This window comes from Calonectris borealis, chromosome 8 (assembly GCF_964195595.1).
Source record: "Calonectris borealis chromosome 8, bCalBor7.hap1.2, whole genome shotgun sequence".
In the NCBI taxonomy this organism is placed as follows: domain Eukaryota; kingdom Metazoa; phylum Chordata; class Aves; order Procellariiformes; family Procellariidae; genus Calonectris; species Calonectris borealis.
The window spans coordinates 7777066-7794126 of record NC_134319.1 but is presented as its reverse complement, the minus strand read 5'-3'; the positions used below and the strand labels follow the sequence as shown (position 1 = coordinate 7794126).

Sequence of the window (17061 nt, the reverse complement as noted above, 5' to 3'; positions counted from 1 at the left end):
ATGTCTTTCAAAACTTTCCTATGAAGGGACTATTTACTGACTGAATTGCTCCACACTTACTTTTGACAGGTGGCTTGAGCTTCCTTCATCGTGTTTCCTGCATTCAGTATGTCCTGAGGATCAAATGTCATCATAGCTTGCATTTCCAATATGGTGGCATAAGTCAGTGCATGATACATACTATCTTTAGTTCTGTAAGAAAACACAAGATGATTTGATTATATTATTACTTTTAAAAAAACAAATACAAATCCAATTCCAGAAACTGAGCAGTCTGATGGGAACTAGGTCTAAATAAAGTAGAAATCAAACACAAAGGATATGCAAAACAATCAAGAAACACTAATACACTGAGATTTGTACAGGAAATCATGTCTACAGCTCCAGTTTCAATAACTGTTCCAAGATGTTCCAATTCTGAGCCAAGGGTAGGTATTTAACATACATAACAAAGCACAGGAATTAACCACATGGCTAACCATTCACATGGCTGACCACAGAATCATGGGGTTTTTTTAATGTGTCACTACAACACATGACACAAATCCAGATATTCTTCTTCTATTTTGGGACAGTTACTCAGGACAGACTCAAGGAGACAAGTAACACAATACTATAACCATGGCCAAAGTAGAATCTTCTTCAAACAGATCTTCCCACCAGAAGCGTTCCGGTTTACACCAAACATTACAGCTTTTTCCTCCTCTCCCTTTCTGTCAACCTTCCACCACAATTTGTTCAACTTAAATATTCTTCCGTGGGATTTCAGATGGTGCCTCTTTTGCAGAAAGCCAAAAACTTTGGCATTAGTGCAAGGAAAACAATTAACTCCTACCTGCAGCCATTGCCAGCATCTTTCCTCTGGCAGGAAGAAGGGTTTATATACTGCACACATTTACAGCATTCAGCAGTACCTATGTATGGTATAATCCTCTGCAAATGAATCAAAACATCTTCAGGCCTAGAGATCCAACAAAGATGACTTGGGAAATATGTTGAAGGGCAAGCTCAGATGAATTCCTGCCACAGAAACTGTCTGTCGACCTTGCTAATCCACCCCGACAAAGAGCATGACTCAGACAAATACTGCAAAAGAGCAACAATTGCTATTTCAATTGTTCACACTTTTAGAATGGATCAGGTAGTTCTATATGGCAGAGAATATTCAAAAACACTTGCAGTCAAACAAGGATATCCTTTCAATAAAATCTCCACCCTCAGTACACCTATTCTCAACACGTGTACCTCAGGTGTTTGTTTCTCAACACGAGCCACTTCATTTTCTTTTTCTATCAAGGAGAAAGTGGTGTGCCAGCAATGTGCCGTTGCCGCAAACAGGGCTAATGGTACCTTGGGCTGCATTAGGAGTGTTGCTGCCAGCAGGTCGAGGGAGGTGATCCTTCCTCTCTGCTCAGCACTGGTGAGGCCACACCTGGACTACTGTGTCCAGTTCTGGGCTCCTCAGTACATGGACATACTCGAGAAAGTCCAATGAGGGGCGATGAGGATGATTAAGGGACTGGAACATCTCTGCTATGAGGAAAGGCTGAGAGAGCTGGGACTGTTCTGCCTGGAGAAGAGAAAGCTCAGGGGGTTCCTATAATGTACAGAAATACCTGAAGGGGACGAAGCCAGGCTCTTTTCATTGCCTAGTGACAGGACCAGAGGCAACGGGCACAAACTGAAACACAGGAGGCTCTGTCTGAACATCAGGAAACACTTTTTTACTATCAGGGTGACGAAGCACTGGCACAGGTTGTCCAGAAGGCTTGTAGAGTCTGTATTGTTGGAGATATTCAAAAGCCGTCTGGACACGGTCCTGGGCAACCACGTCTAGGTGGCCCTGCTTGAGCAGGTGACCTCCAGAAGTCCCTTCCAACCTCAACCACTCTGATTCAGTGGTTTTGTTTTAAGGGGAAAAGCCAAACTTTAAAGACACCTCAACCAATTTCGCCGGTGGAAATACACTTGCCTCCCCAGGTTTTGATACCTGGATTGAATTGAAAGATGAAATTAAGGATAACTTAAGACAATCCTACACTAATCAATGATCTAATAACTCACTGCAGTGACCTGGATCCCTTTAAGTCTTCTAACAATTCATACATTATTATGCATTAATTCTTTTGCTTGATGGAGTAAAACACTCTTAAGTATCCTCAGGAGTCCCTGATGTTTGGTTAGTGTTTTCCAGAGCCAAAAAATAACCTTGTCTACACCTAAAGTAACCCCCTCTCAATGACATTATGCAATAAAATCACCAAAGAAAAATGCAAGTGATGATATGATCCTAATTTTCTTTGTATATATAGTTTTTGCGATCTAGGGACTCAAATAATACCTAGCGCTGGCACAGAGAGCATTACACAGATACCTGGTGCTTCCCTTGCCAACCTTCACAATGACAACAAAGGGCTACTTTTTCCAATACGCACAGCACAGAGCAGGCTGGCTGTACTGAAGAAATTTGCAGTGTACATCTTTAAACCCCACTGTAGCCTGTCTTCTGTGGCTGTCCTTAATTCCTAGCTACCCTCACGATGTCCACAGATTACCTAAAAAGCTGCTCTAACCAACCTCTAAACCAATCTAGCATAAAAGCCATCTTGGGAAATCACCTACTGCCGAAGTACTGTGAGCCCCAGACTACGCTAACATCCATCTCATCTCCAACATGAGTAAGAAGAACAGAGAGATAATGGAGAAACTAGTTTAAAATCCAGTGGAGTCAGGACAGCTCTGTCTTGGCCTCCTGCATCACGACTGATAATGCCAAGTAGAAAAAAAAAGAACATACTATAAAATGCCAGCCTGATGAGGTGTTTCTGTTCATTTGATTAATCATCAGCCTCACTGGGTGCAGAGAAACATACTTCATCTCATATTTATTAAAATAAAGCCCTTCCAAAGGTTCAAATTCAAAGCACAGGGAAGGCACTAAAATAGTCCCCTTCCAAAATTTTAGAAATTTGCTTTCAAAATCAAAATTGGAAAGGAAAATTGATACTTTTCACATATACATGGTGAAGAGGGATTTCCCTTTCCAGTCATTTGCTTCTGATACCAAATGACTCCTGCCCTAATCAATGGTTTCATCTATTTTGCTTCTAATATTTAAAGGAGATAATAATTAATGTTTATCATTAGTCCACTGGTATTTATCAACACTCAAATTTACTCTTTTTTTTTCAGTGGCTGGGAGGTGGGTAGAAATGCAACCAAATGTAACAGTTATTTAAGCTATTTATACTAACCATACAATTAAAGTTGCCAGTTACATCCAAGGCCTGCATTTTGCATGGATGAATCCCAAATTAAACTTGATAGCTTTTTTTTTTTCTTCTTTTGATTCCTCAGCAGCACTTTCCCCAGGACATTGTTGGAGTTAACAAGCCTTTATGACATAAATACAACTAATATTCTGATTAATGACTTATCCCAGTAGTTGGTATCACATGGCTGAATAAGAGGATTATAAGTAATATCTTTAGGGACTTAGGGAGTTATGCCACATGCCTGTTCTCCAACTACGGTGCAATCATTATCATCTTGTAGCACTGCCCTTTCTTAAGAACTGTTGGAGAACACTTTTCTTCCTGCTTGAAAACAAGTACCTAAGTGAGGATGGTGACAGCTCTTCCCTCCACCTGAAGTATAAAAATCAAAAAGCTTGGCTTGTTTTGACCTCAGAATTAACCCAGGGGCTAGTATTTTTTGTGGAAAACACAGTGCCCAAAATCTTTTTGTGGATCCTTTTACAATAACCCAGCAGGCAGGACATGCATCACCAGCTTACAGAAACCCCAGGTTCAAATCCATGCCCTGATTTATACCAAGATGCTTCTAAAACAAATGCAACAGCACAGAATGAGAAAGACCCTCCACAGACCAGCCAACAGTCCGTCCATCCAGGTGTACCCAAGAGTGAGAGATCGAGGCCCAAATCAAAACTGCATCAGGAGAATGTGGTCACACGGGGCCCGAACGCTTTCCTCATCTTTGATCAGAAGTTCCACCCAATGTCCAAACAACCCGCTAGACTTACTGCGTGGGCTTCTGTAGAAACTGTCTGTTTTGATGAATCAACATTTTCCAATAAAAACCCATTTCCTATGAAAACTCCCCACTAGCATTAAGTTTACAACTAGGAAGGACCATTCTCATCAGCCACCAGCCTGGTCCCCTAGTTACCACAAGCCGCCAGAATGGTCTAAGTCTGGTCTAAGCCAAAAAGCTGCGGTTCAAGAGTACCGCTGAGCCTTTTTGATCTAAGTCATCCTCCAAAATTTGGAATCTAGTAAGTTCTTTCAACTGGGAGGTGAAACCAACAATTAAGTCATGTTTTGGCAGCAATGTATTTATTTACAAATAATACAAAAGTTGTGTTCTTCTGGACTCCAGGCAGAAAAAGATAAAAACACCCTAGAAATAACGACCTTCATGTTCTTGACGTTCTTTACCATAAATAGCTAACTCAAGCTTTGTGCAGAGCTGTACACCATCTTTATCCAAACACTGTCTAGAGCTTCACTCTACCTCCATGTGCTTCTCCTAACGCTTTCACCGCTCTCAGTTTGACAATCGCACACCTTCTTTGTCAGATCAGTTCCCAGAGAAAGCTCCTCCACCCCACTGAACAACCTCACGTTTGCTTTTGTTCTACAAGGGCAAGAACATTTCACCACACCATGAAGACAGCCATTACAAAAGGCTTCCATCCCTTAGTAACCTCTTTAAACTTTTTAAAGATGAGAATATACAAGATAACATTTAATATTGTAAATTGGGTTTGTATTAAAAATTCCAGTGATAGTAAATAGGTACCACAGAACTACACTGTTCCAGTAAGAGTTTCACAAGTAAGTAGCAGAGCAGTAACACAATCTCTTCACACCTACCTGAGATACTCCCACATCAAAGGATTGAACTTACCTTTCAAACACAGTCATTCTAGAATGAACATTCCACCAAACACCACCAAGTGCTTTTTGGAGACTGTTTTCAGAATAAAGTCAACTGCCCAGAATGAATCATTCTCATATTGTACTCATAATACTGCAAGCAGCAACACAGATGTGTTGCAGCTCATCCAATGATCCAGATTACTCTGTGTCATGAATTTATCTTTATTATTTACCATTCTCCCAAGTGATCTGACATCAGCAAACTATCAGATGATTATGTCACACTTTCCTTCGGGATAATTATTAAAATATTAAACACTTGTCTTGGGGAAGGAAAGGGGACATCTCACCAGAATCACCCCTTTAATTTATGATTATCTGTTTGCAATTACATGAGGGCTAAAATCTGGTCAGCTTTTAATCGATTTACCGTATGTATCCCGGGGTTGAGGAGGAAGATGAGATTTTTTCCCCACTTCAATGACTAAACAGTTTCAGTGTCTCAGTTAACAGGTTACATATTGAAAATCACTGCCGCATTTGATGACTGAATTTAAGGAATTTCTTAAGAGTTCTTAGATTTAGTGTGAATACTCGATATAAAAGATTAATTTAATTAAACTTACTGCAGAAACCACAAGATAATTGGAGCCCACTATTGTACAATGATTGTTAATGATAATAAAGAAAACTGACTCTAAAACTTAAAAGGTAGCTGAGGAAACGAGAAAAGTTATGTAACATGAAGCAAAAATGCCAGATGAATTTTTTTATGAAACGAGATCTCCTCTTTATGATGAATTTGCTTTTCTAACAGGAAAAAAAGAGCTTTACCTCAACACAAGTCTAGACACCATCCTCAGATATTTATTTTTAAGCTGCTCAGAAAGATCTTCCGATTTAACTCACATACATTGCCAAATCTGCTCTCAGTTACACATGGTAAAAATCAGTTGAAAATACACTTATTGTGGAAGCCAAATGTGAGTAATTTATGAATCTGCAATAATGTAATACAGAGCAGAGTATGTCCTACAACATAGGTGGTAAAGCTGCAAAATCTATGATATGAAATTCTTTACAAGCATGTAAAAACGGAAAAGTATTTCTTTAAACAAAGATAGTATGTTTATGGACTGCGAAAACCAATTTCAAATCTCAGCACGCTAAAAGGCATTAGTGAGGAACTGATGACTCCTAAAGAAAATACTCAGTATTACCACATGTGCCCACTCTACAGCTCCTGTCATTCCCTAAAGAGATGGAGTGTGTCCATAATGGATATCATCTGTGGGGAAATTTAGCATCCTGTTTCTGCATTACACTTGCAAAGATCATAAGTCTGTATTTCCCTCACTGCCAAAGGCAACAGGAATAAGGGCCTCCTTATAACAACAGGCTGACATGAAAAATCAGTTTCAAAATGGTTTTGCAGTGTGGAATACAGTCAGGTACAAAAACAGAGGATCAGCTCACGAAATATATTCTGCAGGGCCCAACAAAAGCGGAATGAAAACCATATGCAATAGAAGAAAAATGGATTTACAGAAAAGAAACCTCCACAGCCTCACTAGCTTTTGCAGTGTTTTGGAAACCCCCTTCAATAAAATATCTCCCTATTTTATGCTAAGCACTAAGTAAGCATTTCCAGATGGGCACAGGGGCTTTACTGTCAGAATTTAATGAAAACACAGTTTATTCTTCTTCCCATTTTTATGATATCTTCTGATGATATATAAACACAAAACGACACTGCTGTGAATAAAACTAGTATTAATACATCTCAGCCTACAATTTATCATGACTGTCTTTCACTCCGTCTTTCACAGAGTGTACTTACATGGTTAAGCTACAGATTCTTAAGCATCAAAGACTGAGGCTGATACCTCAGCAAAGCAGATACACAGTATTCACTATAGTTACCCCGATGCATATCAAACACACACTACTGCATTACCTATGAATTTTACTTGTTTAATATTCCAGTGGCCTGAAAGAAGGCATGATGTAATTTGCTGATGGCTTAAAAATAAATGGAACAAATTGGAGGAAAAAAATGTGAATTAACCACAGACTTCAACAAGCCAAGACGACAGGTAACTTCAGGACAGGGTATGAAAAATCACAGACATGGTAAAGACACAATTTTTAGAAGCTTCAGGACAGGGTATGAAAAATCACAGACATGGTAAAGACACAATTTTTAGAAGCTATTTTATGACCTCACTGCTTGCAGCTGGGCCACTGATTACATGCTGGGCTACAATGTAATTAGGAAACAGAGTGCATGACCACAACACTGAATTGCAAAATAAGCTGTGAGAAAGTTTCTGCAAGCGGTTATTAAAAAACAAACAAAAAAAGAAATCATACCTAAAGTAATGTGTCCCAAACCTGGCAATTTGTAGTCAGTTGCTCATTTAGACTCAAAACTATAAATTCTCAAATTCTCACAATATGCAGAAAAATATGGGAAAGGAGGAAAAAAAAAAAGTGACAGAAGTTGGTTTTTATTCTTCCAGGAGCAAGAATCTCACATACTGTACTACAGCTGAAGGATTACTTCTTTGGACAACAATTCTGTACTTTTTGTAGTTACCTTTGATGAATCTTGTTACTTCCTCGCCCAAGTGTAAAGCACTTATTCTGTCTTCCCCAAAACTTAACACGTTAACCTACCACCCCCTTCTGAACGAAAACCATGCAGTCTTAGTAACTATTAACAGAGAACTAGCTGTCAATTCTCCTGAGAGATGGTGAAGCAAAGAAAAATAAACAGAGGAAAACTAGTAAAAGTAATCAACTTACTTTGCTTGTAAAGAAGCCAAAGCATCCGAGAACTTGTTGTTAAGAAATAAATCCAGAGCTGCCATACACTCATGCAATGCCATGTTGAGATCTGATGTAGGTGACCTGCCAGAAGAAGAGAGAAAAAACTCAGCGCATCTGTTCTCCTTCTACATTTGAACTCCTCATCTTCAGTTCTAGCCTTATTCCCATGTATAATCTGCTATTCCATTTCCAGTGATTGCAAAAAATGAAAGTGTCTTCCATTATGTTTGTGGGTTTTTTTTTTAAACTATGTTCTTACTCTGCGACATGTGGAAAGCACTTCAAGTTTTGTACCTTCTGAAAACAAGATAAACTGCATGTGCTGTACATAAGACTCTGGACATGCAGAATTTACCGCGTGGGAGCGTGGCATTTTGATGAGCTCCAGTATCAGGAACACAGAAGCACTGGGGGACAACACACATCTGACTGTGTGGAAGGCTATCAGAGACTACAGGCTAGTGACATTATGATCAGGTTGTCACTTTAAGGATGAGACAGTGCCAAACTGCATCAGATTATTATATCTGCTGCTGGAACATCTGCTTTAGTTCAGCTCATGTTCAGTATGGTTCCTGACCAGTAGACCACTACAGGTGGGTTAAAATTTCACATTGTGCATGCTCCTAGGAACATCACTGTCCCTAAGAAGTGCTACTGCACTCAAACAAAAAAACCTGCTGCTGCATCTCAAAGTCAGAAGATTATCTCAGTGGCTCGCTCTGGCTGTACTTTTCTCCTTTACAACATTCACATGTCAGCCTGACCTGTCACAAGGGTTCTCAGCTGGTCTTTGGGTTACTGGCAACAGGATAATACAGACCAGCTGAATAAGTTTGGCCCAAGTTCATCACCACCAGAACTGCTGGGCAAAAAAAATCCACAGAAGAAACAATAAGACCTTGCACTAACAAAGTTAAGGTAACCTGGCCAATGTTAGGACAGCTGAAACATCTGCATCTAATGATCAAAGAGCTATAATGCACTAGTATTTTGTATACAAGTCTGTACAAAAAAGCTCCCCCAACAAAATACAAACAAATCCTCATCATGTTCCTGACTCCGAACAGCTCTAACTGATGTGTTCTGTCTTGTGACTTAGAAACTATGTTACTTCCTTAAAAAATGGCACAACACAGAGCCTGCTGAAAGGAAAAACAGAAAGCAAAGTCCTGGTATCCTCTTAAGGAAAAGACAGGGGAGCACAGAACAAACAGATAGCATCAGTAATAACCACCGACTGCAGCAGTGGTTTGCTTTTGTTTTTAAGAATAATGACTGCAAAGAAAAGAAGAGCATAATTACATATATGAAAAACAGAACTAGAAATTTGAGAGAAATATTATAGGACACCATTCATAGCAGCTGTTGTCATCACACTTCAACTCCTTCTGCACCCAATAGACTCTCCAAGTGCTTTGCAAACATTGATTAACCAAATCTTGGCATCTGTCTCATACAATATGCAATATCATGTCTGCTTAACTATTCTGAGCCTTACTTACCGTAATAATAAAAACTTTGCCAATTATTGTTTACATGTATTACAATTCTTACCTGCTTTTTTTAAACCTGTGTCCCTGAACCAAATAGCATATTTAACACTATATAAAACATATTCTCATCTGGTTTAAAATATTTAGACCAGTAACATTTTACCTGAGTTTTTTGTTTGTTTGTTTCTTGTCATGCAGGAGAATTACCCCATTCAATACAAATAATCCTTTTCAAAATATTCCTTTGAAACAGAAAGATGACAAAGAAAAAAACACTGTTGAAGCTCAAAGCACAAATAAGATATATTAATTACTTGGCACCTTTTCTGGAATAAGAATTGTTAACACAGTGCCACCCCAGCAGCAGCAAAAATACAAGTTGCACACTTCCCTCATGCTCCAAGGAAACCTGACATTTGATGTAGTTCCCAAATGAAGGGCTTAAGACCTGAACAAAATACACACCTTACATAAATGCTACAAATCATCATCTGTTGCTGTTAACAATACAGAAGAAATATTTTAAACTAGAGCGTGCTAAGTATTTTAGCAAACTGATTAGTCATGCTTCAGTGGGCTGCAGATTCTCTCCTGCTTTCAACAGCAAGATCAGAACCGCCTCTAAGCCAAATGGAAAACGCTGTGCGCTGCTACTTACCTTTCTGCTAAATCTCTTGTGTTTTCTGACATAGTAATTTGTATGCCCACTCAGCATTTGGGCATACATCTAGCAGCAGCAGCAGCACTCGGTGCTACTTAACCAGCTCTGAGTGACAGTCACAGTGTGAGCGCAGGGTAGGGCAGCGTCTGCCTGCGATACCGTACTCTCTGATTGGTCGTTATGGATGATACGATGAGAGTTACGAGCATCGCTAGTTCACTTATAACATACTACAAATGAGCGATTTGGAAGCCAGTCCATGACACGTGAAGTTCATATATCCCTGGATACTTACTACTAATGTAGAAGTGCTGGCAGCAGCCAGCGTATCTTTGATCTACAGACCTGTCTGGGATTAGTGGCAGCATCAGCTACCTTTCATTCAGTACGAACTAGGCAGAAGTCAAACACCCCTGTAATTAGAGATCTGAAACAACAAAAATTACTGCATGCGGCAGTGGACCACATCGGAAACCTACGAACGGGAACGGAGAGTCAAATGAGGCCAGCTGAAATGAGGCATTAATTGCTGCAAATGTGAGAAATAGGCGCGAGAGACAAGAAAGTACTTCTCCCCAGCAAGGATTCTCCACAAAACAGGCTTCAGTCCACCAGCCAAACTGCTGCTTGTTGTTGGTTCCTGTAACTTCGGGAGGTAGTGAGACTTGACACGTTCTTTGTAAAAATCTCTCTTTAATGTCACGCGAAATGGGGTGGGCTGGCATAAACAATTTAATCAGTGGAGTGAGCTCATCTGGCCGATTTTGCCCAAAATAAAATAGTGTATGCTCCAAACTGCTTTGCTGGCACGTCAGCAGTACTGGTCCTGTACATAAGAAGGGCAGCTACAAGCAGCAAAAGCAGTCATCTCTCTCATTACGACAGCTGGACTGTAGAAGTTGATCAGTATGATCTACTCAGAAAAGTTAGTTTCTCCAACAGCATCTAATATTAAAAATTATACATGTCTTTTCTCCTATACATGGTCTTATTTGTTAGATTACACAAAAGCAGTACCAATAATGAAGATATCAACTGCTGAAGGAAGACCCAAAAATGATAAACAAGCAAAGGATAATTTCAGGAAGATACTCTAAAGACATTAACGTACCTGATTAAAATCTCTTGCTGTTTCTAATGACATCCCATACAGGAAAAGCCTGTGCTGCATTTGGTATAAAAATTATTGTAATAGATCCACAGGCTGCCCTGTTAATGACTCCATTACATGTTCCTAACAGCGCTGTGTATCTCTCACAGCAGGAGATAAAAGACGTTACCAGGTTTTTTTTCCCCAGTTGGGAATAACTACTGCTTACAACTTAGAATTAACCAGGGCGCTTCCATGGCAGGATCATGAGCTACTCTGAAAAGATCATTCATCATTTTCACTAGCTGTTTATACAATTTCTAATTGATACTGTATTTCTCCAAACAGTCTTTAAAGTTCTGTAAGGTGAAGGCTCTGGCTGTTTCTGCCAAGTTCTTCAAGACTTGAGCTGGCAGGTTTTTATTTGCATACCGCTTCTCTGGTAACAATTACATGCTCAGACAACCTTCAGCATGCAACCTCTCTACCCTCACATATATCAATGTTTTCTTTTAACTGAAGAAAACAAATCTAAAAAATTAAGATCTGAAATATTTCCAAATTTAGGCCACTTCCCCCTTGGTTTTAGAAGCTTCTTTCTTTTTTTGCTTTTTGGTCGCAGGTCTTGTAAAGACAGTCATATAGTTCTCATTGTGGTTTTATTATTCACGAAATCATCGTTCTCTGCCCTGGGAACCGTGACTGGGGGTGCTTCACAAATCGTAATTACAGTGTATCCTCTGACTTAAGGTAAGACCTGATCTCCTTACTCCTCTGCATCCCCATTGTCTCAAGTCGGAAGCACAATTACTTGGGACATCTTAGGCAATGCCCTCTTTACTTAAGCATCAAATCCTTTGCCAACAGCAATATCGAACAAAATAAATAAGCAGAACAAAGCAAAATTAAATTTCTGAGTATTAATGAAAAGTAAAGCCCTTTCGAAAGTAAAGAATCATGATGTTTTCCATGGTCAAAAGCAGGGGGGAGGGAAGGCTTTTTTGAGCATGGGAGTTACCATATTTCTGCATAAATTTTTTTTCACTGTGTGCATGATGTTGAGTGATTTCTTACTATAAGTCTGCAGCACATATGCTTCATGATTTGTCATTGGGTTTTATGGATTTCATTAATAAAAAGGATCTTAAACCTAGTATTCTGCAAAATGCTGAACTACTGACTCATTTTACCTCAGTAATCATCAGAACTTTGCAAAAAAAGGTAAGCCTGAAATTTGTGCCTTTATAGTAATGCTTTTAATAGTAATTCAAGAGCTCCTTCAGTATTTAGAAATACTGCAAGCAAGTTAAATCATTCATATCCTAAAATACGGATGCATTTCTCTGCCAAATCTACATTATCTGCATAAGTCAGTTGAGGTAGTGTACATGGGTAACTTGATTTGGAGGAAGAGAATAAAACACAGAATCAAGCACAATTGAGCTAAACCAGTACTTGATGAGAAACCACCACAGAGAAGACCAAGTGCTGGTGACTCAGGAGTTGACTCTCTTCTCTCCATTATCAGGAGACTCTTGGAGGGGGGAGCAGTGGAAGCACACCCTGTTTTCCCAAGTATATCCCAAACACGTGAAGCAAGTGAGATGCAAGATCAAAGAAAAGCATCTAATGGAAAGATTATATTCCCATGCCAAAGAAATTTCACAGCAAAATCTCTGTAATCATACTAAGGACCTTCTATCTCAGGGGCTTGAACAGCACTAGGGCAATTGGGCTCAATGATGACTGATTCTGTTTTCATCTTATTCAGAAACATCACTAAAGCTACTCTAGCGAATACCAGCCTGGGTTCTGGTTTGATTGCTGCAATAATTCTACCTATACTGCACAGCTGGCTTCTGCTCCTGTTGCCCCACTGAAACATTTCTTCTGCAACACAACAGAAACTGTTCAGCACAGCCTTACTACATGGAAGGCACGGAGAACACGGCTGTTCATCTGAAGGGTTACAATTTCAGCTCTAAAGTTTCCTCTTAAGTAATTTTGAAGTATTTGCTCTTGATTTTATATTTAACAATTTGGACAAGACGGTGTTTTACTTTACGCACTTTACTCACTTTATATCAAGGGCTCTCTGGGTAACATACAGTTTCAATTTTTACATGACAATGCTAATCTTATGCTATTAAAAGGCAGCACAAACACAGCGCTGGCAGAAAGGACAGGGTTGCACCAACACATATTTTTGCAGCTCTTTTAAGCTACCTGCATCAACAGTGAATATACCTGGCAGCACACCTTACTACTATGATAGTGGAGAGCTCAGCATGTACAGAGAAACAACAATTAGCATTACATTCTCTCTGTCTTTACGAAGAGATTTAGAGAGGGTTGTTTCTAGCCACATAGTCAGAAAAAAGTAATAAATCCTTAAAAAACTTCTTTATAGAGTATGAAATGGAACTGAGAAGAGATTAGTCTCACATGCCCAAAGGGGCTTCATTCTTTCCAAAAAGGAAGGAGTAGTAAAACCATATTGCTCCCTACAAACACTGTGCCACTCGGGCTACCAAAGCTCCATCGGTGCTAACACTTCAACCATTCACAGCTGTGAGGAGCATCCCAAAGCACATTTCAAAGGTCTGCATTTTAGTTCCTTACAAAAAAACCACCTAAGACACCTCCAACATAGGAACACAGCCTGGCTTGCTGATAGGCAGGCCACCACGTGTGGTAAGCACTGTCACTGACACCAGGGTGTTCTTCCCATTGCACGTTTTCAAAACTATCACCACTGAGTTTAGAAATTCTTGCCATAACACCACTTTCTGTTCTCATAATGCTGGATAATCACAGACACCTTGGGAGATACCAGGATACATCTAGGATTGCTTTCTTTAGCCTTTTAAAGTTTGCCAGGTCATTCCTAAATGGATGACTACTACTTTGGTAAATAGATGACTGCTTTGAGCAACACCGCGTTACAAATGTTCTGAGCCTGAGACTGAAAAAATCTCTACCTTCAAAGAAAACGAAAAGCACGTCACTTGGGAAGAATTATTTTCCTCTTTTGCAAACATTTCCAAAACCACATGAGATCAGAAATAATCTCAGATGAACAGCTCTCATTACCATGAAAAGGAGAACCAGTAAGCAGTTCTCACAATAATTTGTTACTATTCAGTTTTCAGACAATACAGAAATTTCTTTGTAATTCGAAAGCAAATAAGTTAATGCAAGAAAATTAATTCTACTGTATCCTTTCCTGTTCTATGTGCCAAGCTAGTAATACCTCAGCATTTATCTTTTTGTGTTCTTGAACACGCTTCTGGCCTGTGACTAAGACTCCTCAGTGCTGCAGAAATGCCATTACTTCTAACAACAAAGCAATTGGAAAGGTTTCAATATTCATGTTCTCCAAATATTGTACATAGAGACACAACAGTGATGCAATTCTGGAATTCAGGAGATCTTAGTCAGTATTTCAAGTTGTACATGGAGTATGACGCAGTTTATTTTTGACGTTAACTCAGCTCTCAAACCATGGAGTTGTTGATGCCTCAGCAATGTCAAAGGTCTTTTGTTACAAAGATATTCAAGCTTTCGGCCCTTCTGTTTCAGTGAAGGCTCACAAAACAGAGAGATGTGGCAAAGCAGTCAAGCGAGCAGAACAAAGTCCAGGGAATCGGTAGACTTGTGTTCTGCCCTTGGTTCCACCGCCTTTTAACTTGCACCAAGCAGGATCTAGGTTGCATTACACTCACAGTCCTCATCCTGTATTTGATGAGAAACACAAACGGGCAAACAATGCAATAAATTCATTTAGATAGGTTTGTTCAGACAAATAAAAAGTATTGCTGGCATTTTTGCAGTTCCCTTTCCGTGTTGTACTGCCATGACTGCTCACAGAGGGCTAAATGCACCACTGTGGGTGATTATTTCCAGTTAGTAGAACTGCTTGCATCAAAGAGAATGAAAAAAAAAAAAATATATACACAATACAGTCTGGCAAATTATAGATTATCAACCCAAGCATCCTGGAACTGCAATAACCTATTGGAATGTATACAGAAAAAATTAGCTCACACAGGGTCAAAATTAAAAGAAAACAAATATATCCAGCATTAAAGAAATTTACAGGAACGCTGCAATTAAGAGTAAATTTTCATCATAAATCAGTCTATATTGATGCTTAGCAAGTTTTAAGAGCTCTTCTTTTTCAATTCAAATGCTCTACAATCTTTGTCACTTTGAAAGACAGATGTGATTCATATTATGCCTTTTTGTTTTTTAAGAGTCTTAAGGTCTTTAGACAACCTTACAATACTTATTTGCTCTTTTCTCAAAGTCCTCTAACTTCTCACAGTTTTACTGCCTCTGGTCAACCTACACTTCTCATAGTTACTCTCCATTTTTCGAGGTCTAATCCTGTTCATACTAAAACTAATGAGAAATCAACAAGAGCTACATTAGACCACTGTCTTGCAACAATGAGTGCGTTTAGGTACCCAGCAAACTAACAAAAAAAGCATTAAGCAAAATGCAAGCTCACGTCTGCCACATTTACGGTAAGAAGCCAGACAAAATCTGTGAGATTTTTTTTTGTAAGGACTGCAAGATCAAGGTAGAGGTCTGTATTATTTCTGAAATAAGATTCAGTGGGAATTTAGGGAGGGATGTTATGCAATTTTCCCTTCTGGTTGGATTCTCCATTACCTAGCAATAATAAAGACTGATCGGTAGATTACAAAGTAGTTACCTACGCATCTTACTTCAGCGTTTTGTAAAGTCTGGTTTCTACTTTTTTGCGTTGACTTACACTTCACTTCTTTCAAACTTCAGTGTGGTGACGAACGTGGAAGGGATGAAATACACATTTTGGCCCAAAAGGCATTTTCCTGCAGTACTTAATCTGAGCTGAAATGTTTCTTGGTTTGGTTTTTGGTTTTGTTTGGTTTGGGGTTTTTTTCCATTAAATCGATGCAAAGCATTTTCAAAGTAAATTACCCTGTAATATGTTTTATTGTAACTTAAAAGAAAAAAAAAATCATGCTCTTGTTTCAATTCCATTGCTGAACAGTACTTTAGGCTCTCATAAAAAAAAAAGGAATGACACAAAATACTTTAACAAATAGAGGATTGTTGCTTTGTCTTTATTCATTGCTTTACATGATATTTCAGATTATGTTTCCCTCAGAGCTTCCAACAAACTGACTTTATATTTCAGAAGTCATCTGCAAAGCTTACTTCACAGAACCTTGACCAATAACAATGACACTTTCTCTCCAATTAAATAAAAACTCAAGCATGGCACTTCAATACGCCTTTATAACTCTCTTGAACCTGCCTATTGAATCAATACTCAAGAACAGAAAAAAAGTACTAGTAGCAAGTTTTCTGGGCACTCGGTATTTCTAAAGCCATTTTGAAGAGTTATTCTTAGGCACAACAGCTTCAAGCAGCAGACAGTTATTATTCTCTCCATTTCAGAGTGCAAAACCAACTAAGCAAGCTACTTGAGGATAAAAAAACAAAAAAAAAGCAAGGCTGATTTTGAACTCCGAATCAGAGCAGTCTGGGATCTTTCTGGCATTTTTTCCCCTTTCTGACAGGAAACACGGATTGGTCAAAATTAAAAACTTTCATGCAGACGTAGTGAGAAGATTTCATCAGCTCAGGATGACAATTTTAGTTAGAGCCAAAGAGAAAGAAAGATAAAATTACATGCAAGTTCAGTATTGCATTCTCTTTGATTTGCATTCGAGATTCAAGCCATTAAGTCAAGTATATCGGAATGACCATCCTGACATTCAGACTCTCTTCTTGATAGTTGTTCTTTCCACAAAAGACGACTTAAAGTTTTATTATCAAAGAGAAGACAAAAGCTGAAATCTGCAAAATAGGAGGTAATTTTCCATCACCCCTACTCAAAAAATCTGGCATTTAGTTTTTAGTTCCAACCAGTCCACCAGACCATCGTATTCTCCAACTATGAGCTAATAACGTCAATCTATTCCCAAAATATCCCTGAAACCTAAGAAACCACAAGCTCAGCCCTGCAAAAACATTGTCTAGGAGCTTCATCAGGGTTTTAAAGGAGCATTTTAAGTAAAATGT

General features: G+C 39.0%; 1 protein-coding gene across 1 annotated transcript in view; it reads right to left on the bottom strand.

Moving 5' to 3' along the window:
- TTC39A (tetratricopeptide repeat domain 39A) overlaps positions 1–17061 on the bottom strand; it is a 50887-nt gene that overhangs the window by 31530 nt on the left and 2296 nt on the right. Inside the window, exons 2-3 of the mRNA XM_075155791.1 lie at positions 7713–7817; positions 61–192 (exon numbers count right to left, since the gene is read on the bottom strand). Of these exons, the coding sequence (XP_075011892.1) occupies positions 61–192; positions 7713–7817 (237 nt within the window). The remainder of the gene's footprint in view (positions 1–60; positions 193–7712; positions 7818–17061) is intronic.